At 40.6% G+C, this 23,059-nt stretch overlaps 1 protein-coding gene across 2 annotated transcripts; it reads left to right on the plus strand.

Moving 5' to 3' along the window:
- Positions 1 to 1,195: 1,195 nt before the first annotated feature.
- Positions 1,196 to 18,974, plus strand: SNX3 (sorting nexin 3). 2 transcript variants are annotated; one of them, XM_041414848.1, is made up of 4 exons: positions 1,196 to 1,476; positions 14,255 to 14,350; positions 14,735 to 14,859; positions 18,293 to 18,974. In XM_041414848.1, the coding sequence occupies exons 1-4, from the start codon at positions 1,315 to 1,317 to the stop codon at positions 18,396 to 18,398; spliced, it is 489 nt and encodes a 162-aa protein (XP_041270782.1). In that variant the 5' UTR covers positions 1,196 to 1,314; the 3' UTR covers positions 18,399 to 18,974. The 2 variants fall into 2 exon arrangements, with proteins under 2 accessions (XP_041270782.1, XP_041270783.1); XM_041414849.1 differs by lacking the exon at positions 14,735 to 14,859 and having other exon boundaries at positions 1,198 to 1,476.
- The last annotated feature ends 4,085 nt before the right edge of the window (positions 18,975 to 23,059 follow it).

Raw genomic sequence — 23,059 nt, forward strand, 5'->3', positions numbered from 1 at the left:
GAGAAACAACACTGAAGGACTGATGACAAGGAAATTCACGGAAAAGTTACCAAGCAAATCACCCATGCTATACTGGTTATGGGATGAACTATTTTTGAACTTTGGGATCATCTCTGCTTTCTGATTACCTTTTTATTAACACAGACAACAGCTAACTAAACTTGCCATATGTTAACTTTGTGTCTCTGAGATATGATTTGTGGGCAGCCTGCCATTTTACCTACTGCCTACACAGATTTTTGGAAAAAATATCACTAGTTTTCACACAGTCTCATTCAACCTGGATAGTAAAGGAACACTACTAGAACTCTTTCATAAGAAAAGGTGGAAGGAAAATTATATATGCTTTTAATTATTGGAGGGGTACTTCTAACAGGTATTAAAAAAGTCTGAAGTCCTCCAAGATGATAGAAAAATTTAGAAGTAATAGCAGATTGATATAAATTCAACTCACTGATGTTCGAAGTAAACATTGCACTACATTCAGAAATACTTCTTTTATCATAACATACCATTTACTTAATCAGATAATGAGAAATAAAGACCTTATGTCTTGGAAGGGGACAATTCTGTCAGCTCTGCTTCTCCCTTTTTCTCCCTCTCTTTCTTGCTCTCTCAAGTATTTTAATAACTTACTCTGTAAACACTATTTTCCTTTCCTATCCTTTTAAGAACTCTTTAGCTTTGCAAAGCTAAAATCTGACCCCGTTGGTAATATTATTATTAAATGTGTATCATTTGTTAAAATTGCAGTAAGTTTTAAAAGGTTTAAGGCTACTACAAACAACAGCGTCACCTCGATTGCAGCTTGGGTTAACGACTTAAGACTTTGTTTTCAACACAAAGCTGTTGGTGGGCATCTCAATCAGCCTACGTTTGCAGCGGGCTGATTCCTTTTGCATAACACCTTGCATATACAGCATTTCGCACCCAGTCTTTTCAATTCCCGAAGAATGAGGATGTGCGGGAAGAGCCGAGCCAGCCCAACTCCACCGCCTCCGCCGCCCGCACCCGGCCGAAGGGTGCTGGCGGGCCTGACAAATCAGCGCTCTCGGCAAGCGCGGCGCTCGCCCAGCGCCCGCCGGGACGTGTAGTTCAGAAGGCGGGGGACCGCGCCAGAAATAAGAAAGCGGGGAGGCCTTCGAAAACTACATTACCCAGCGTGCCTTGCCCGCGAGCGCGGGCGGGTGGTGCGGGTGCGCGTTGTCGGTCAGTCAGCTGGGCGCAGGGCGGGCGGTCGGGCAGCGCGGGTGGCGGAGGCAGCGGCGCTCGGGGCTCGGTCGCTGGCTCACGGGAGAAGGCGCCCGCTCCGCCATGGCCGAGACGATCGCAGACACCCGGCGGCTGATCAGCAAGCCGCAGAACCTCAACGACGCCTACGGGCCGCCCAGCAACTTCCTGGAGATCGACGTGGGCAACCCGCAGACGGTGGGGGTGGGCCGCGGCCGCTTCACCACCTACGAGATCCGCGTCAAGGTGAGGCAGCGCCGGCCCGGCCGGGAGCCGGCTTGGCGGTGTCGGGCTCTCGTGTCGCCCGGGGCTGGTCGGGGTGGCGGTGGCGGGCTCCCGCCGCCGTGTCCTTCGGGACCAGTGTCACTGGCTGCGGTGCGGGGCGCTGGGGGCGGTGGCAGAGCCGCAGTGCGCTCTCCATCCTCGGCCTGGGGTTGATAACTCTGTGACGGGCTCCTGGTAGCTAAGGCGGTGCAGCTCGTTTCAGATAACCAAAGGACAAGTGCTCTTTCTGCTCTGCTGTGCACATCCTGTCCTCAGACTGAAATCTCGCTGTACTGTAAGCAGGTAAATAGAGGAGAGCAAACTCTCCACTCTCTGAGATGGAGTAATGTGGCTGGATCTGCCCTGAGGAGGAGGTCAAGTTCAGGCTTCCAGTGGCCTGAAAAAGTACATAGAGAAGGTGTAAATAAGTCTAGTGGGCACAGGCGCTTAGGTCAGAGCCAGCTGAAGTGATAAGGTGTGTGTGTATGGAGGAGGGCTTCCTGGTTTTTTGTACCTCAAATAAAATTGTAGTGCCTAATAAATAGGGCTGTTTCTCACAATGTGCTGGTGTCAAATATTTCTTCTTAGTAACACTAGAATCCTTCCTAGCTGGAAGGGCTGTGTTCAGTGATTTGCCCCAAAGGCTTAAGCTTGACAAAATCTATGTGAAGTCATTACTGTGTTCCGTGGCCTTTCTAGTTTCATAATAGGGGCCAGAGGAATGGTCAAAAAAATGCAGTGTGTACAGCACAGTCCTTGCCTGTGTCTGGTAGGGCCTTGCTGCAGGGAACCCTTTTTGGTCTACATTGCTAGAAATAAGCTGGGTTGAAAATGTTGCACACTTACATATGAGGGTTTTTGTAGTTTGTGGTTGAGTCTGCTACCTTGTATAGCTTTGCTCTGTAACAATTGAGCTCTGTTATAATTTTGTTCTGTTATAGATGATTGAACCTGGTCAGTTGTTACAGTCAGTAATAAAGTGAATGTGAGGCTTCATTGATTCCCTGCACACATTCTCTGCAATATGTGTTCTTCATAGCAAGGAAGGATACAGCTTAGGGCTGCTGCCTTGGTCACTAAAATTCACCAGACAAGACTTAACCTTGTGTGAATTTTCTGGTTTTAAAGGTCTAAGTCCCCAGCTTGGTGTAACTTTACTTGAAAAAGAAAAATTACCTGAAATCTAAAGCTACTAGGGAGGATATTCTTTATTTCTGGTGCTTATAAATTGTCGTGTTGAGTAGCTATTTCTGTGTTTCAGGATGTGTCTGTGGGGCAGGAAGAATATAGTAAAATGCTTGTAGCCTGTGTTTGGCCTCAGTGTGAAGTCAAACTAGAATTTGCAGATTTGTGTTGCATTGCACTGCCCTTATCAGAACCCTAGCAATCCACTTAAAAGAGAGATGTAATTCTATCTTGCTGGAAAGTATTTGCACCTTAAGTTCCTGATGACGTTTCTTTCCATGAGACTGAGCATTTGGAATGGTTGGATCCAGGGAAGACGATCCAAAAGGGATGTGGCCATGATATAGCCTTGGGAATTATGTCAAACTTCCTGTGGTTAAAAAAATAACAATTTTTAAAAATACTCTGCTGAAGTTCTTCATCAGAAAGGGAAGCAGAAAAACAGGTTTTGAGACATGTTAGTCTTAGCCCACCTGGTGTTTAGGGTAGAAAATTCTGGATTCCTGTTGTAATGAAGACCAAGAATGATTTGAGCAAGTGTACACTGTGATAGTACTGTGACCTTCCTCTGTTCTTCCTCCCAGACTGACTACTATGTAAACATTGCATCCTCCACCCTCCTTGCTCGCATCTGTACATGCCAGTATACAGGACTGTCTCTTGGATCATTCCAGCTGTGCACTGCTGTACACACAGTTCATAGCTACCATGAACTGTAAATTTGAGTTTCATGTCTCTGTGTGCTGGAAGGCTACAGAGCAGGTAATACAAGTCATGCAGAATTATGTTCACTGTCTAACTTGCATCAATTAACTGCTTCTCAGCAGAACATGGACCATGTTGCTAATACACAAGTTTTGGCAGAGAAGAAGAATTCAAACATGGATTGCTGTGGTATTGTATTTGTGAAAGATGGGCCTAGTACCATAAGCTGCTCTTGGAGTGTGTCTGACAATAGTCACCAGTGGCCTCTGTGGTTTGACAAGTGCCTGTGGTCACAGAAAGTGAGAAGGTAGCAGCTGATGTGCAGTTTCCTTCAGCAGTGCTGGTAGCAGCAGCAGAGCAAACCTGAGAGGATGGTGTGAGTTACCTGTATCATATCTGGAGAGCTGTGTCTTCAAGTAACAGCAGCAGTAAAACGTTAAGTGTGCAGAAAATGATGGCTTAACTGCTGCCACATTCTGGTGAAAGCTAGAGGACTGCAGCCTCATGTTACAGCTGGAGAGCATTCTAAGCCACAAACATTGTCAGAGGGGACGCTGAAATTCAAGTTTGTGTTGAGACAATTAAACTTGTACCATTGTCACGGTGTTTACAGACTCTGTAATTCTATCTTTGTCTGAATCTCAGAGCTTCACTTTTGGGATTTTTTGGAAAGACTGAACTTGCTAGCTGACTCTTGAAGTGATATCTGATAAAAAGTATCTTGCAAAACATATGTGTATGAAATACTGCAGAGTTTCCCCAGAACTTTTATTGGCAAGCTTTCTACTGTACTGCAGTTGAAGCATGTCTGTTGTCTGGAAAGCAGCAAGTGGAACAACTTCATGCTTTAGTTCTTGTAATGCTGTACTCATCAAGTTCTGGTGGAAGTCAGAACGCCTGATGGGGAACTCTAAAGTGTTGGGTAGACTGCTCAGCAGTACACTGCTGCATAAACAAGGCAGTAGTGTTTTGGAACTTAGGAAGGTTTGCCACAGTGAGTGTCTCTGTGCAGTGTGGCTGTGTGTTAGGGTAGTTGCATGGTGCTTTGACAAGCCTTTAAGGAGTCTTGAGAGGAGTGCTGCAAGTAGACCCTATGCAAGTACTTCCAGCCAGGCAGCTTACTTCACAGATGGACAGTTGGCCAAAGTATTGACTTTCTGAGCCTGAGCCTGTGCATTAAATAACAGCCTGTTCTTGGCAAGCTGGACAAGGTGATGACAGAAAGCTTTCCACTGTAGCAACCACTATAAGGCACACAGTGTGGCAACGTGCCACTACAGTGCAGCCTGGCAATGAAAGTCAAATATCTTGTTCAGAAATAAGTGATAGAAAATGCCATCCTGCTGTGCTAAAATAGGAAATATGCGTGGGTCATGTTTTTGACAGGGTACTTGAGAATTTGCTTTCCATCAGCAGCATCAGGCAGAGCATTTGTACCGTTCTGAGGTGTCCTTTTTGTGTGAAGGCTTAGGGTGAGCTAGGCTGGGAATAATGCAGCAGGGTATAAAGGTCTAAGTGCTTTGTCTAGCAAAATAAAACTTGATAAAGTACTTGTCTCATCTGAAGGTATCTAGATGATCACGATATGGTGATTGTGCAGCATTTAAAACTAACTTAATCAACTAGACTGCCTGCTAAAGGAATACTGTAAACTACTTAGTTGCTCTTTCCTCTTGAGGAAAAATGTGAACCAAAAGTCAGGTTCTCAGTGTAAATACCCCTGTGTGCCATTTCTCATAAGTCTTTATTAGCTCTTCTCTTCATATTATTAAACCTTTTCACAGTGGGCTTGTTCAAGTCAACACTCTTGAATGAGAGCATGGGAACACCTTTACTATTTATGGACTAAAAGCCAGTTCTCTCTCTGAATTCCAGGAAGCAAACAGAACAAATTACAATTATCATATTAGCATCCTACAGCACATATTTAGTCCTCAGTCCAGTTCGAGGTATCATTTGTCATCTACTGTAGTTGAGACATAGTTTTCTTGATAAGTGGGTCAAAAGGAAGGTCTTTGCTCAAGCAGATTCTGTGCAATAGCTTCAGTTGTTAAATCCTTTAAGGAGACAAGACTTAAGCTTTACAAGCTGACTGATCCAGTGGCTGGTGTCACATGTCACAGCCATACACCCATTGTAAAGGCAGTGCCATAGGAGATAAGCACTTTGGTTAGAATACTGTCAACAAAGCATATGGGTGTCCAGGAACTTGCTACATTTTGGGAAGTATCCCTTTGGCAACTCTGAGAATAGCTCAGTTGGTTATAGTATGGTGCTAAATAACACCAGGCTTGTGGATTCAATCCCCATATGGGCTGTTCACTCAAGAGTTGGACTTCATGATTTTTGTGGATCCCTTCGAACTCAGAATATTCAGTGATCTGGAAATAAACTGTTAACACTATTTCATCTGGTTTTGTTTCTGTAGAAGTGACTTCTGTGCTGCCCATTTTAGTTGGGTTTGTCACCTAGACTGAAGGGTTAAATCATCTGTTCATGGTTAGTGAGAACTTGTAGAGAAGTTATTGATATTCAAACTGACAGAAGTATAATAAAATACCTGTTACAGGAGCTATTAGTCCAAATAGTTAAACAGAGAAGTTACTGATATTCAAACTGACAGTTAGAAGTATAATAAAATACCTGTTACAGGAGCTATTAGTCCAAATAGTTAAAGAATTCTTTTTTGCCAAATCAAAGCCAAACTAAAAGCCTTTGTCATCTTAGCTCTGTTCTTTAAGGTTCAATGGCCTCTTGCCTCTAATCAGTATTACTAAATTTGGCCCTAAGGTATACCTTAGCTTTCTGATATTCCATAGTGCAGTTGCTTGTCTTGTGGTGTAGAAAGGGAATGTCTTGCTGTGCTTCCATTCTGAAATGCAATAGTTGGGTGGTACTAGTGCTCTTTAGGGCACCAGTCAGGTTTCCTGTATCTTCTGCAGAAAGACTTCTGGAGACCTGCAGAGGTGCTCAACTGTGTAGGTGCAGTGTGGGGAAGGAAATGAATACACAGGCTGTGAAGTGCCTGCAGTATTAAGAATAGTATTGGTTTCAAGGGATTGGGGAAGTTTATCTGAGTACTGCTGAACTCGAGTTGCTTTTGAAAGTCCTGTTCTTTCCTTAACCATTTTCAAGACCTAGTTTGGATACAATATTTACATTTCAGCATGTTTATAGTGGTCTGGCTTGTGATTAACTGATTGAAGTCTGACTGCTGTCATCAAGTCGGTGTAAGGCAGAAAATGAACTGAAAGTCAAACTTGCTCAGAAAGCACTTATCTTGTGCCATATTTTGAAAAGTGGTGCTCTTGAATGTGTTTTTGAAATGTTTTGTCCTTGAACAGTTCCAAATGTCCTGTCCTTCATGTTTGGCAGGGTTTGAAGCTGCAAATTCTTCCCCCGCCACAAAAATAATCAAATGGGCCATTCCTGCAGTTGACTCCAGCGTTGCACAGTTCAGTAGTTGAAGCTTGTGGTGGAGTCATGACTAAACACTGACTCACTGGGGATGTGTTTACGGATGCATAATCAGCAATAATTCTCTATTTCTCTACTACTACAAATCTTGCATAACACTGCAAGTCTGCACTGACTGTAGTAAATTGTGCTTTTAAAACCCATTCTGAACACTGCTACCAGTTAGGTATTCTCAGACTCCTCTACAAAGAACAAAAATGCAGTGATTCAGGTGATTGTTTTTCTGTTCTACAGCCTGGGTACTGCATTCTCACAAACATTAACTGTTCTTTCAAGCAGTAATTCAGAAAAAGATAACAGGAAGGCTAAGAATTTCCAAGGACACTGATTAGGGAGACAGAGAAGTAGAATGGCTTGGATGAGCTTTTTCCTTCCAAAGCAAGGAAAGTGGATTTGCTCTTGAGCAACTTTTTTTTTTTTTTTTTGTGTAGAGGTTTGTAATTAAACTAGGTTCAAGAGGCTGGTCCAAAGGTACTGAACTAGTTTGGCATTGGTATCTGTTACTGTGTAAGTAAAATAACCAAGTTTCTGAATAGTGCTTCTTATTAATATATTAGTTTAACTGGTGACTTGCATTCCTTTTATTTTAGTGCATACAGTGCAGCCTGTGATTGTCATGTTTTAGGATTGCACTCTAGTACAGTGCAGAACAGACCAAATCAAATGGCACTGTGACTAATCTTTATAGGACAGATGGCTGTAGTCCAGGTAGGCATGTGATGCCAGGGAGTTTTGATACATGTTTATTTTTAGATGGCTTACTGAAAAAGTGTCAGCTTGAACTTTAGAGCAGTCTGGTCTCTGCTGCTTTTCATCTGGGGAAATAAATGATGCAGCGGAGGTTTATGCCTTCTAACAGTAAGGGAAGTATTTTATTTAAAGTTTTTTCACTTGGTAAAGCAACGTGAGTTGCACTACTGGAGGCTGTTTTAACAAGTGCATAATCCAAATACCCTGTGGAGCTGTAGCACTGAGTAAAGGGTCTGAAGTTGCTATTGTTGCTCTAACTTTTAATACAAAAAGGGTGGAGAAGCACTCACCTTCTAGTCAAGGTATAAAAACAAGTATTTTACCAACTTGAATACATGTCCATGAAATGTTCTTTCTATGGTTATTTCTTTATAATCCAATTGAAAATCTGTGTTGTACTGCAGAAGATTCTCCCATATGACAGTATAGTTTGTGTTGGCCACAAAGCCTATTTGAAAGTATAAATATAAGCTAGTGTATAGCAACTTTACTGTAAAATCCAGAAGAAAATTAAGCTATATATTAAATGGTTTAGAGCCACCTCTAGACCTGGAAATAAAGCATTAGAGATTATTTCTATAGGCCTAAGCTGTAGCATCCTCTAAGTGTTAAGATATGCTGCAGATTAATTAATAGGAGTTGTAAACCTTTCTATAGCTTTTAGTGGCTACTTAGGAGTGTTGTGTTACTGCTCCAGTAAAACTGGAAATAGGAATTTTTTGCTACTTAGTAGACTCACTTTTAAGCTAGTTAACTTACTGATTTTTTTCTTGTGTATTTGAATTATAGGGATGCTAGACAGTCTCTAGCTCACAAAGCATATTAAAAGTTTAATTTCTGATAAAAAATTAGCAACTTCAGCAATTCACTGAAATTTTTTATCCCCATTTGACTGTAGCTGATAGATGTCAGTAATGATGCTAAAGCATCAACTTAATGTGATCCCTTTTCAGTCATTCCTAATGAGGGATGAGTAAGAACATTATAGTAGGTCAACTCAGAGCTGTATGACTGTTATACCTTGAATTGTGTAAAAGTAGCAATCCCTTCTCTTTCAAATGACTTTTTAGTATTTCACAGGAGGCTTTGACTTGCTAACCCCAATCTAGTTACTGGTTCTGTCTGGGTGTTGTAAAAGTCTTTGTCCAAATGTGTCCTCAAAGCAGGCTCCAGTTTTTATTTTTGGCTTCTGAGCATGGAGCCTGAAGAATAAAGAATCACTAAGCAATCTCTTTGTCTTGCCTCACCCTATTTAGAGTCTTTTAACCATGGCATACCATAATTCAGCTGTTTATGGTGTTGTTGAACTTGTTCAGGTGATGATAGAGGTTTTTTGGCAAAAATACAGGCATCCCTATACTCATTTTTCAGAGAGCAACTCTGGACTCAAAGCACTGGATTTGGCAAAGGTTATGATAGTCTCTGTCATTATGTTGCTATTAGGATTTTACTGTCTTCAAGGTAGAAAGAAAGCATCCTGGCTCCATAGCTCCAGTACTGCAGAGTAGGAAGCTCAAAAGTTCTTGGTATAGTTTAAGTCAGCGTTGTTTAAAACTTGCATGGTCAGATTTTTCAGTGTTCTCTTAACTGTTTTTTTTTTTTGTTTTGTTTTGTTTTTTTGTTTTGTTTTTTTTAAATATGACATATCTTCAGTAGATCTGGACACCAAATGGAGAAAAGGGGAGACAGAACTCTGTTTTCATGAAAAGGACTGAAACTTAGAAAAATAAGTCTCTAGTCTGACATTTTGCAGTGGAGAAGGAGCTTTCCTTCAGTAATATACCCAGCAAAAATCTAACCTTCTAGAAACTGAAGTTTAAAGCATGTTTTCCTTCATTCTTGCTTTTTATAATTGTAGGAAATTGAGAGGTAGCTGCTTATGTCGAGTCGGGAAGGAAACAAACCACTGGCAAGGTTTCTGCAATCACAGCGGACTGCTGGAGCCACTTTCTTATGTTAAGAAAATTATAATGCTTTTTTTTATCCACCCTGAATGCTATTTACTGTGATACCCCAGAGCTCCCTTTGACTGTAAATGTAGTCAAAGGGTGTAGGCTCTTGACAAAGATTACAGCTTGCATGAGATAGTCAAGATGCTTGAATTTAGCTTCTAAGAGTCAAAGCCACAAACTTTTATCAAAAGTGAGCTGTGTGCTTTCTTTCACTCTATTTTAATGGAAATAGAGTTCTCTCAAGGCTACCATAATCTACTTGAAAAGATGACATCAAAGTAGGTGCTGTGGCAGCAGTGCAGCTTTATTCTCAGTCTTTTAGGAGTGGGAGACACAAGCAATCCAGTGCTGCTGCTGAGTGCTGTGGTGGCAGATGAAGAAATTAACCAAGTTTTCCTCAAACTGTGCTGAACAACAACATCTGGGGAGCTTGCTGTTGTGGGGATGGACTGGGCTGCAGTGTCGTACAATCTTGTGGAGTGTCAGCATGGTCTTTGAGTGAACCCAAATGCTATTTGAATTTGATTTATGTCTGGAAGCAAATTTTTAGGAGTAAGTCTGACTATTTGCGAGACTTTTCCACTCAGTGGATAAGCTAGTCTAGAAACTAAGACTTAAAAAGAGTTAGAATTATTTTATTAGTTTAAACTAATTATGAACAAATAAATTAGTGTAGTTTTCCTCCTGCATTTGAGGTAATTTCTTTACTGGAATGGCTGCATTGATGGCTGTATCTGAAGCTGAATGGACAGTAATGACTAGTACTCAAATGCTTGCATTCTGCTTGTGAAATTCTCTTCACTTGCATACAGAAACAATTTTTCAGCTCCTAACTGGGCATAGCTTGGGGAGTGACTGTATTAAGAGCTGGAAGACTGTTACCTGGTTATCTAGGCCACTGTCTTAGGATTGTCATTTGCTTCAGAGGTGAACTAGGAATTTCATGAATTTAGAGTCATGCTCAAAGTTGAATATGTTATGGTGACATAAATGAAGCTGAAGAAACATGCTTACTGGGAACACAGATTTTGCCCTGAAGTATGTTAGTAAGGAACCACTGCTTCCCATTTCTAGTTTGTCAAGCACTAGCCAAATGACTGTAGGAAGTTTGTTTAGCATCTGAGTGGAGAAGTGCAGGAGTGACTTAAGGATCTGAGTTTGTCACCTGTTGTTTAATGTAATGTAACTTAGCACCAATTTTGACAATATTTATTCTGGTGTACTGGCTGGCGTTAACTTCCCCAGCAGAATACAGGCTGTTTGACAGTTGTCAGAGAAAGCCTAATGGTGTCTACATACAGTCTAATAAAGAGACAATGCTACACAAAATCTGTCCTGACTTTCTATGGCTTTGGATTTTGGGCTGTGTGTGACTTCTGCAGAACTGGTTTGTTTATCCTTCTGCAACAGTGCTGTATCTGCAATTGTGACCAGTGCTTTACAGTTGTCTAACATCTTGGGTGATGCATAATCCTTTCAGGTTAAGGGCTTGCATTCAAACTGCTATGCAGCATGATTTTGGACTAAGAAGCTGTTGATTTTTTTTTTTTTCAATAAATGGTATAATTATTACACAGCTGAAGAAAGAATTGCTGCAGAAATTGTGCTGAAATTATTACAGGAATGAGCTGTGCTCCAGGGGCTGTTCCATGTTTCATGCTGTCATGAGTTTTGTGATAGCAGACTTAGCAGCTCAGCAGGCCAGAAAGTTGGCATTGTACTGCTGAATGAGCTTGGGCAGAGATGCTCATAAAAATGAAACTAGCCTGACTTGAAGTTTTGGGCCTTACTCTTGTCCCTGTTCTAGCAGACAACCAAAGCACTGGCAGAGCTCAGAATAACTGGTGGCACCTTAGTGACTGAACAAGAATAACTTGACATAAAATGTCAAGCAGAGAAAAACATTTTTCATAGCCTGCATGGTCTTGAAATAACAATTTAATAGAAAATGAAAGTTTCTGTTGGCTCTTCAGGATTGTCTCCTTCTAGTAAATTCTTGTCCAGTGAAAGCCCATGCTTCAGGAGGGGTCTGGTTTGCTTAATGAAAACTGTCTGTCCATGGGAGATGCAGCTGGTAGGGCATGCAGAAGCCCATCCTACTGAAGCAAAGGGTAGTCTGCTCAAACAGGGCAATAATCCTTTGTGACAAAGGCCCATACAGTAACTTCAGATGTGAATATAGCCTGAATTAAAAATAGGGACCTAAGATGTAAGTAGGTTAAGCGCTAAAAAACAGGACTCTCAAATTGCATTTTTAAATAGATCCTTCCTAACAGGTGCTTACCTTAGGAACACTGTTGTTTCAGTACTTACTTCTAGAGGAGGGAGAATTGCTGCAGTTTCCGGATTTAAAGATACTTGATGTTTAGAAATTGATCTCAGTAGATAGCTCTAGTTCGTATCCAGACCAGGCAAACATATACTTTGTTTTAGAATATAGTTGTCAAGTTGTGACTTGCAAGACACTTAATTTAGTCGATGCCTTTTGACATGCTTTACAATCTGAATATTTATGGTGCTTATGATCAAAATTTGAGAAGATTTTTCAACTCACAGGGAAAGCAAAGAACTCTGTCCTTTTCTCCAACTTGCTGTCTGGGCTAGCATGTCAAAAGTTGAAAAGGGAATGTAGAAGGTAAAGTGAGCTCAATTGGCACTTCTACCCCCACATTGTACTTGTAAGCCTGATATGTTGTTTAGAGATTAACTTTATAGACTTCATGCCTAGAAGCATGAAAAGAGTTCCTGAAGACCTGTGAGCTTACATTTTTTACCTGCTTTTATCCAGTTCTAATCCCTTTTTAGTAACTTGAGAGGAGAAATGAGTATTTTCTGCAGGTGGGAACCTATATGTTAAATATTTTAAAGGACTTTCTACCTGAGACACTGACAAAGAGTTGATGTTGTACTGTGTAATGGTGAACTTGGTTAAAAAAAACAATAGCTGAAATCAGAGGAGAATAATCCAGTACTTAACTTCTGGGAATCTCCTTCATGCATTCTGGGGAACCTAGCTGTATTCACTCTTGAGTAGAGTATTCTTACCATCAAGACAAGACTGTTTATTTATAAAGCCTTACATGTGACATAAGTCTTAAATGTAATTTTATTATTAGTCGCTAGCACAGTCAACAATATTTTACCTGGGAAAGAGAGCTTGAATGTTTTTAAACATTTAGCAGTAAGATACCATAACAAAATATTGTTCTAAACTTTATCACATGTAAATTATGAACTAACTTGCATAATGTGAAAGTACACAACTAACTTATCAAGTACTATTGTGTGAGAGCCAGTACTGGCTGGCAGCAGTACAATGACCCACAGTCATGGACCTGCCTAGTGCAGGAAAATATATCTGCAATTAAACCTGTTTTGAGCAGCCAAAACTATTCCCTAGTGATAGCTTAGGCATAACAAGCTACAAATGATACTGCACAGGAGTATCTACTCAAACAGTGACCAGATCCTGAGTTAGGTGGCCTACAAGATAGAAACCAGAGCAACAAAAAGTAAAAGGCAGTAGCTAAGAATGACTACTGTGCATCTGCCATCAGGAAAGCTGGAGGTGAGTGTAGTCCCAAGTGAACATCAGCTGCCTAGGGTGCTCCTCAAGAGGCTTCTTTAAAAGTATACCAAGACTGGTAGTGAATTTGTAGTCTGACAAGAGTAGGCATTGTTCTGTGACTTCTGGTTGTGTATGGTAATTACAGGCTCATGCTCTTACTTTTAGGAGGTCATAACTCCTAGAAACAGTTTTGTGGTGTTCTAGCCAGGATGTCATTAGGACAAGATTCTCTCAGTGTCTACTTTTAAAATAGTATGCGGGTTGGATTGCTAAAGTGGGATAACACTGCACCCCAAGAATGAACAGAAGTAATGCAGGCTCTCACACAAGTTAGTGTAAGGACTTGTAGCAGAGTGCCTGTGTATTTAATATGGACTTGTGCAGGATTATAACCTTGGTCCCATGTGATGTCCCTTTCAAGGGTGTTAGGTTTGGATGCTGCCTCCTAGCCTTGCTCTCCCTAGTCACGCTCTGCTTGGTTTAACTCTGTAGTCAAAGAGTCTGATCTCCTCAGCACTGAATGTTGTAATGCACCTCAGCCTTGTTGGCTTCTCTGTAGCTACCCAAAGTTGGCAGCTTGTGCTATCAAATCTTCACCAGTCCTGAATGGATTCACTGGAAGACTTACAGGTTTTGCTTTTGAAGATGCTGGAGGCCATGTTGTATCATGGAGTAGAAAAGTACAAGAAGTTTGGTTAAAGTCCTGTGCTGATAGCTGAAACATTCCCTTGGATGCAATAAGAGAAACTTGTGTGGAATAAGAATTTCTTCCCCCTTCCCACCTCCAATTTTGTATATATTGGGAATCCAGCTCCTGAGACAGTGAGAGCAGCAGATGCTTCTGCAACCTTAGAAACATCTCAAGTGGCCGGCAGGTCAGATATTCTGCTTGGTGATGCCAGTAATTGGGATACCATATAAATGAGGCTCATAGCTGTGCAGTTCGAGGTACAGCTTACTCATCTAGCTTAGAGCCTTATTTCTATTTCTGTATTTTGAATACTTCTCAGTACTGCTATTGTTTCTTCAATGGAACTACTGAGTAACTTAACGGCTTGGCTCTTGCTTCTGCTTATCAAACCTTCTAATCTGTCTAATCAATAGCTTGTGTTCCTGTTTTCAGACAAATCTACCTATCTTCAAACTGAAAGAGTCTACAGTCAGAAGAAGATATAGTGACTTTGAATGGCTAAGGAATGAACTAGAAAGAGAAAGCAAGGTGAGTGAAGTGAAAAGTAAACATAAGTCTTCATAGAAATACAAAGAGTCATGATGCTGAAATGTTTTCATTGTGTTATAAAGCATGTATCATATAAAGCAGATACTGTGGTTGAAAATGCCCAGAAATAAACCAGTGTACCAGTCTTTTTATCAAGCCTCAGTGCTGCAGTGCCAGAGGCTTTTTGTTGTAATAGTTTTGAGTTTTTAATTCAGAGATAAGCTACTTGATTTCAGCTTACCTGTATGGGCAAGTACTGTTCTTCTCTAGTCATGTTTTGTTACTTCACTAGGAATGTGACTGGTGAGTTGGGTCTTCTAGGAGGAAGAGGTGGATGAACTTGCTTACAGACTGCACTTAAGGACACTTCTATAAATCTTTCAGGTTGTGGTACCACCTCTACCGGGAAAAGCTCTTCTCCGCCAGCTCCCCTTCCGAGGAGATGATGGCATATTTGATGATTCCTTTATAGAGGAAAGGAAGCAGGCTCTTGAACAATTCATAAACAAGTAAGTGTTGGATCTAGTTATTTAGAGACAAACCTGGAGCTCAGCCCTGGAAAACTGAATTGAAGTACTAATCCTCCTAAGGATGGTAACTGCACTAGGTTCAGAATATTAATTTTCACATAATCTTGCAGTAGGACATACGAACGTTACTTATCCCATGTTAGGTTTGAGTATCTTAGTGCTTACCTGAACAGCTGAAATAACTGTTAGTGTTGTTGTTAATTTATGCAAATTGCTACTAAAATTATAGTGTTCAGAATAATTCTACTTCATAATTTCTGGAAAAATATCTTCCAACTGGGTGAACAGTAGAGTTTACAGTGGACTTAAAGCAGTTTACTTTGATTGCAGATGTGAGATATTATCAGGTTGTGTGATGATGCATATTTTCTCTAATCATCTTGAGAATCTTTCTGAAGATTCTGAAGTAAAAACACTGCTTGAAATATGCACACATATAGTTTGAAATAGTCACTGTAGATCTTGTCCCTGCCTTTCAAAGGGTGAGCAGAAATTATAGTAACAAAGTCTTATGATTCTTTTTCCACCATCTGACACTATTAACCACTGTCTTTACACTGACCTGAGTAGCTGGTTTAATCTCTTTAACAGAGTAGATCCAAACAGTGGGTAAGCAATGTTATCAATTAACCAGCTCTTCTGATTAATGCTGTTCAGACCAGCTGGATTTGGGACTGCTCCCTCAGGGAGTTCAAGCCTGTCAGTTTCCCTGGCATTTTAACCTTGTTCGAATAGTAGTGCAGTTTAACAGGAAGAGAGGATGCCTGTGAGTTGTGCCAGAACTTAGGAAAATGTACTTGTCAGTTACTGTTAGTTCAGGCATGTGTCTTGGAGGTGCAAGTGACGAGTTCACTAAAACTGTACAAGTTGTCCTGTGTAAGTAAGTGTGACCATATGAAATCTATGAAATTTTTCTTTACATAGTTGCTTCTTAACTCATTTTAGAATGGTTCTGAACTGGTGAAATGCTTCAGACTGCTCTTTTTGCTGTTCAAAGACAAGTGGAGTGAACTTCCAAGGCATCCAGTAGTAAAATGTTTGGGTTTGCTGTAAAATCAAGGCAGTCATAGCTGTAAAGTACAACCTTTATCCATGCAGACTTGGAACTCTATCTTAAATGGAGCAAAAGTGCACTTACTGAAAGTTTTGTATGCTGAGTCTAGCAGTATGCATGGAAGAGGACTACTGGTGTTCTGAAGCAGCTGATGTAAAACAGTCATCCTCCCTTGTCACTCTGAAAAACTCTGTATAGCTGACAAAAATGGAATGGCCAGTATACATTTTTCAGTCCTGCTGCAAGTAATAAATTGATTTTGTGGAAGTGTAAAACTTGGTTAATTTTTCCTCCTTTGAAGCATAAATGGAGATTAATGTAGATACTGATGTAATGGCAGAGTTGAGTACATCTGGAATAAAGCTTTCCAGGCACAAATCATAGCAATTAAACTCATCCATGTATTCTTATGGCATGATCATTAAGTAAGTACTACTGAAGTTTTGAACCATGTAGAAGCTTTAAGGCTTCTACCAAGTACTCTGGGCAGTAGTGAACTTATACCTGAAGGTCCTTTGCATAGTTCATTCACATTATTGCATAATCAAAGTTGATCTTTGCTTCTGGAATTAAAGAGTCCCTCAGATAACTGATACCACTGGAACAAAAAAAAATCTTGGCGCACCGATGCTAGTTCTTAATATTTAGGAATGTGAGATGGATCTTGTTGAGAAGCTTTCTGTGTCTAGATGTAAAATCTGAATCACAGCAGTGCAGGTTGAGTCAGTTCTCTTGGGCCAATTTGCTGGCACCACCATCAGTACTACATACAGTGACATTCACAAGGGTGGTTATGTCTCAACACTCTTGTCTGCCTCAACCTGATTTTGAAATACATGAAAATTCTTGAAGTAGCAGCTGCTACATGTAAGGGTCACCTTGGTGAAAACTACTGAGGGAAAGCCAATGCAGAATGAGGTATTCCTGTGAAACCAAGAGCTGAATCAGAGATCAGATCTAGTCTTGCAATTCAGCCACCAATTTTCAAGCCTTCCTGAAAGGAAGAAGAAATTTGCTGCTGCCTCATCCTCTCCTATATATCTTGTCCTTCAAGTTTAACATCAGTAACTTAATTCTGATGGGGTAAGAAACTCGAACTAGTTACTCTAGACTGTCATCCTTATGAACTAGTGCTTGAGACTGCTGGCCTTTTTCTAGAACCTACCAAGATGGATGCATTTTTATAACTGCTCTTGAAATAATCTGTCAATACCGGATAAGAGAGCTTAGCTTCCTCATTATAGGTTGCCCTCAATGACAAGTGAGTAGTGAGTATGTGAAATAAACACTAATAGATAAATTTGGAGATGAGGCACAGAACTGCTTGGAAGTGGTGCTGAGCCACTGGAGCTGAATGTGTTTTGCATGTGTTCAACCAGATGCCTTCCATTATGGGTAGAAATGTTCTGACAGATACGCAGGCCACAAGGCTTACACAAGCTGCCCTTGGGACAGTGAGGAGAGGACTTTCTCTCCTAAGAAAGAAGTCTGTCTTGATTGACCAACTGGATGTAGTTTTTTCCAAACCAAACTGCATTAGGCATTTGTGTCCATAAATGATGAACTTTCAGCTATCTGATTCTTTTGGATTTTTACCTTCACAGAAGTCTACATGGTATTTTAAAGGTTCAAGTGCAGTCCCTTTGGTTTTCTTCCAGGCTTGTGAGTGTCTCCTAATTCAATTTCAGCTCCTTTACTGTTAAAAGGATGTTTTTTTCAGCTTAAATTAAATCTACAGTAGAGATGCTGGTGTTCCGTAGAACAGGCAAGCTCTGTCTCCTGTGTTTGCAAGCTACCACATGTGCAATGAGCAGAAGAACCAGTAGCCCCTGGCTGTGTGCAGTGCTGCCCATACAGGCCAGGACATTGGTTAGGGTCCAGTCTCTGTCTGGAACAGTGCCCAAGCCTTTGGAAAGTCTTCGCACCCCCTGCTGGAGCCAGGGAGCCAGGGTGCACTCAGTGACACTGAAAACGGAGGGGATAAGTGGCCTTTAGAAGGGTGTCCCATGCCAAAGGTGTTAAGACCTTTTTTAAAAAAAATCCTCTTGCCTTTCTTAGCTCTAGATTTCCTAATGCTGGAATGAGCACTTAGGATAGTCCCATCAATTGCAGGTGACAGATGATGTAACATGCTTCCAAAGGATTCCAAGGTAGCTCAGGGTTCCTATGGACTGATTTCATCTGGGGAAGCATGATAAATCTTGCTACTAGACAGCATTCTAGTGGTCAAGAGTGAAGTGAAAATAGGATCTTTGCCTAGCAGAACAACAGGTTATTGATACAAAACCTTGATCTGCAGGATAGGTGCAAGTAGGCTCAATTGGGTCACACTAATGCTTGGTTTTTTTTTCTCTCCAGGGTTGCAGGCCACCCACTGGCACAGAACGAGCGTTGTCTTCACATGTTCTTACAAGATGAAGTAATAGATAAAAACTACACACCATCCAAAATAAGACATACTTGAATTTTAAAAGTATCTCCTCAAATATTAGTGGTTCTTATGCTTGGTTTTAAGAGGTTGTAGTTTGTCTTAGCATGCTGAGGATGAACAGGCACGAGGTCTCCACTAACACCAATACACTGCTTGGTCTTTGCATATGCTTTATAGCATTTACGAACTCACTTGTCTTCTAGCTAAATCCCTCTGAATCCTTGATTTAAGAGTATTATACTATGAAACCATCCACCCCTTGCAATGTCTCACAAACCTTTCCACTATTATTTGCAATGAATTAACAATGTTTACTGACTTGGCCTTACTTGAACTTTCACAACTGTAGTGTCATGTGTTCACTTGTATTTGACTAAACTGCTATGCTGTTTCTGAGGTAGTCACCTGTCTGAATGTCTGTAGAAAGACTGCTTTATTTCTGATATCCTGTATGAGAAACACTTATGCAATTGTCTTCAAGCTTGTAAAACACTTTATACTGAAGTAATGAGGGAATTATCTTTATATTCTGTAAGAGGAAAAAATTGAATTTATATACTAAAGTAACTTGTCTAAAGTTTTGAAATAAAAGTGAAAATGCACTTCAAATGTTTTGTCACTCTTGACCTTGAGTGTGGAGTGTTTCATGCTTTCTGAGGAGGAGGGGCTTGACTGTGCTAAGTGAATTGGTGTTACAGCCTCACTGTGATGCTCTTCCAGAATGTAGTTGTGTATCACTAACAGCCAGCACTAAATATCTTTAGATGCTGGCACTCACTCTGGAAGTGTTAAAGAATACATAAAGCTATAAAATGCTGTTCCTGTGTTGTGGAACCAAAGCTGGAATACCACTCATGAGAGGCAATCAACAGATCTGTGACTTTAATTTGGGAAAAGAGTACCTTTCTACCTGGCGTGAGAAGCATCAATCCAGCTTCAAATACGTGGTGAAAACTATGCCATGCTATAGAGACAGGAATGTTTACATAACATATATTATGACATTATTCCTAGATTAAAATAGCTCTGCTCTACAAATAGAATTAGGAACTTGAAGTCATACAAGTCTGCTGTAAGATGTGATCACAGACCACTTCCCTAAGCACTGAAGGAGGGGTGAGCTGTAGCATTGTGCTGGTTTGACCACTGGTGCAATGCAGGTGCTGGATGGCTGAACTGCAATGCACAGGCAGCACTGCTGAAGTTGTCTTTTATACAGGAGGGAAGTGAGCTAGAGAAGCTTCCTTAGTCTTCCAGATGTGACATTGAAGTTGCCTATCCAGATGCTCTTGACAGCAGATTCCAGAGTATTCTAGTAGCAACTTACTCTAGTGTTTCGTGCTGTGTGTTGGCCTAGACTCAGCTCTGCTGCTTTTTTCCTTCTTATGACACTTATCTCTGTAAAGAGCATCCTACAAACTTCCTGGCAAAATTAGTAGCTTCTTTTAAGTAAGACCATTAACCTCATTTATGGAAATCTGAATGTAAAAGACTGAACTGACAAGGCAGTGGTGGCTGGCTGGGTTACACATAGTACTAATGATTAGCTGCACTGAATAGATAGATGTTTGAATAATTGCTCTGCATAATTTAAATTTAGGTGGAAACCTCATATTTAACTGAGACTGTGCTTATTCTCTCTAACTGTTCTATTCATGAAACCAAGGACCAAAACCGACGGACCATTTGCAACCCAGGGCTGTTGCTTTTCAAGATGTTTTTGATAATGTAAATAATTTCCAAATTTCCCTCTCCTTGTTGAATCACCCCTAAAAGCTGAGTTATTCTTGAAAAGGGGGAAAGGAGGATTAAATATATTGAAGTTTCATTATGTAGGTTTAGATACAGAGTAAGTTATTTTTCTTTTCTCAAATGTTATTTTCTGAGAGAAACTTCTTTCAGAAATCAAAGGAAATGCCACGTCTTAAACCTGAAAGACGATGACACGATCTCTGTCATTTGCTATTTAGAAAACTAAAATATTGTAGCTGAAGAGTTGAAAGCTGCATGCTTGATGTCAAAGTATTCCTATTTCCAAAGTGAGAACTTCAGAGCATTGGTCTTTTAGAGTGACAGGACATTGGCACAGCACTCTGGGATCCCACCTAGCCGTATGTCCTTCAAGGCTAGCTAGAGACCCTAATTCTGCTGTAGTGTAACTGGCTGTGCTTCAGTGCAACGTGCAGCAGTGGGAGCAAGATGTAGTCTGAGATTAGCTGTGCCTAAACCATAGGGATCTGGGCATTGTTCCCAGCTTGTGAGTCTGCTCTGCAGCTGGGCCAGGTCTTGCAGGTAAGAGGATGAGATATGGATGTGGTGCCATTGCCCTGCCTGCTTTGCCGGTACGCTCTGTTTTGTCCTCTAGCCTGGGCAATGTAGGGACTGCAGCAAACTGCAGGGTGTGATTGCCTTGTTGTCTAGCAGGGTGGATGTTGTCCATGTTTATTGCTGCTCTGGGACAGCAGCATGAATCTCACTGTTCTGTGATGGATTCTGTGCACTGGGTTTTACTTCTCTAGCTCATAGACTGAATTGTCACGGAGTTGGAGAACTGCAATTGATTTTTCTGCCCTATTATATTCCTTTTAGTGTAGAGAGCAGAAAGTAGTTGAAGATTATTACAGGTGCAGGAAGAATGGATTATAAACAGTTTGTTGCTTTCTGTCTAAGAATGTGCTCTGCCCTATGGTAAGTGCATTTTTAAGTGCTCCAAGCTAGTTTGTATAGAAGATACTTTGAGGTCACATAGCCTGTGACTCATCTTGTATATTTATGATCTGTCTTGGAAAAGATAGAATGTGAGACCCAGCAGACTGCAAACGGAAGAGAGCTGGGGTTAAAACTTTGACCTCTGAAACATGTGAGATTTTTGAGCTTGGAAGTAAGCAGAGCTAGGATTTCACTTGTGACCTGTATTCCTTGACACTGCAAACCAGTGAGCCATCAATACACACAGTGTATTTCTACCTGTCATTTTAGCAAGCATGGTTCTTCAGTTACTCATGGCCATATGAACAATGCATTTCCCTCCTACTCTTGCCAAGTTGTTGTGTTGACTGGGAGTTGTTTCCCTCTTTCTTTGGTGTGATTATACAGTTAGACACCTTAATAAAACCTCAGTCTTTTTAACTGAAGCAGTATTTTTTGTACGCATCACCTTTTGTTAGCTGCACAGTTCACTGGTACTAAAAATTGTAATAACATGCAACAGAAGGCACATACTGGGGTAGGCCTCTGATGCACTTAATGTTGTATCCTAGAAAAAGCTACCTGACACCTTCTTGAGAAAGAAACCTTGCAGCTGGTATTTATTTGAATTACAGAAAATAGCTCCATGTAGGATCTCACAAGGCAGGATCACCTAAGCTATTCCTTTAATGTTTGTCTAATCTGTTTTTAAATACCTCTGATGACGGAAACTCCACAGGATCTAGGACAATTCATTTTAGTAAGGAATACTTCTATTCCCTGGTAAGTAGGAGACAATGAAAGAAGCAGATTAAGGACAACAGTTGAAAGAACAATGGAAATTAATTTAAATTCAATATATTTTTATTCTTTGTAAATACAATGAGTACAACTTTTTAACTTCACAAATCGGTTAATCCACTTTGTACAGGAAAAGTTTTACTCATTCTATGATAGTTCAAGTGCTGATCTTTCTCAGTGCTAGTTCCTAATAACAAATCAAATTTTGAAAAGTACAGCAGCTATCCTTAAATGGTTTTTTTTCTACATTATTCGTACATCAAATAAGCAGCTTGTAACGTTTTTGTGTGTGAGAGGGTGTAGGCGAACAAGGCTTCAAAATTAGAACCTGGAGTTTTCTAAAAAGGCATTGGAAACTTTTGGAAATTGTTAGCATTGTATCAGTCAACAACCTTTATTTCTTTGAAATAAAATTCCTTCCATTGATTTTTTTATAGTCTTTTCGTTTCTCTGCACATCTCATTGACAAAGAGTTTGGCCACCGTTGCCTTTGGTTTCAGCACTGTGCCAACGGGACAGCCAGCAGATCACTGAAGCGGTCATCTCCATTGTATTTGGTTTTGCTGTTTTAGTCTTCCTTTCTTGTGTTGTCTCTTTTCAGGTGTGGGTGGGTGTGTGTGTGTGGGAGTGTGTGTGTGTGTTTCAATTATGTCTGTGTGTGGAAGAAGGAGGAGGGAAGGTCAGGGAGGAAATGTATAAAGCTCTTCTGTCTTTGAGATGTTAACTGAACAAATTGTGGTGACATCTGCGTCAAAGATCACCAGTTCATTTTGTAGGAAGAATGGAGCTGCCGTCATAAGCTACCTTTTAATCAGTTCTGAAGGCCACTTCATGATGCATTATAGCAGAAGCAATGTTTTGGTAACTTGGTCTCAAATGTTGCCTATCATATTAAAAACATTTTCCCAACATAGGCTACTTTTAAAACAATTCTGAAGGCCACCACATCTTGTGTTACAACAGAAGCCAAGTTTGGTCACCCAGTTCCAAATACTGAACAAGCTAAAGTACCTTCTTTCACATTTTGTCTCAGATCTGCCAGTTGAATGAGAGAATAGCAGAGTCTTTGTTAACTATGACTGGCATCTGAATTGCCTCCATCCTGTAGTAACAGGAATAGCAGCCAAATTCCAACCACTTTCACTTTTTCTGTAGAACAAAGCATTCTCTCCATGATCTAAATCACTCTGTTCAGAGCAGCAGAA

The sequence above is a fragment of the Onychostruthus taczanowskii genome, unplaced genomic scaffold, assembly GCF_017590055.1.
Source record: "Onychostruthus taczanowskii isolate IOZ18803 unplaced genomic scaffold, ASM1759005v1 scaffold48, whole genome shotgun sequence".
NCBI classification, from domain to species: domain Eukaryota; kingdom Metazoa; phylum Chordata; class Aves; order Passeriformes; family Passeridae; genus Onychostruthus; species Onychostruthus taczanowskii.

What these genes read in the sequence shown, in the direction of transcription:
- SNX3 (XM_041414848.1), top strand. Translation starts at nt 1,315, where the DNA reads ATGGCCGAGACGATCGCAGACACCCGGCGGCTGATCAGCAAGCCGCAG. An exon ending in CCTACGAGATCCGCGTCAAG is followed by an intron (nt 1,477 to 14,254) that starts GTGAGGCAGCGC and finishes TCCTGTTTTCAG; the next exon opens with ACAAATCTACCTATCTTCAA. An exon ending in CTTGAACAATTCATAAACAA is followed by an intron (nt 14,860 to 18,292) that starts GTAAGTGTTGGA and finishes TTTTCTCTCCAG; the next exon opens with GGTTGCAGGCCACCCACTGG.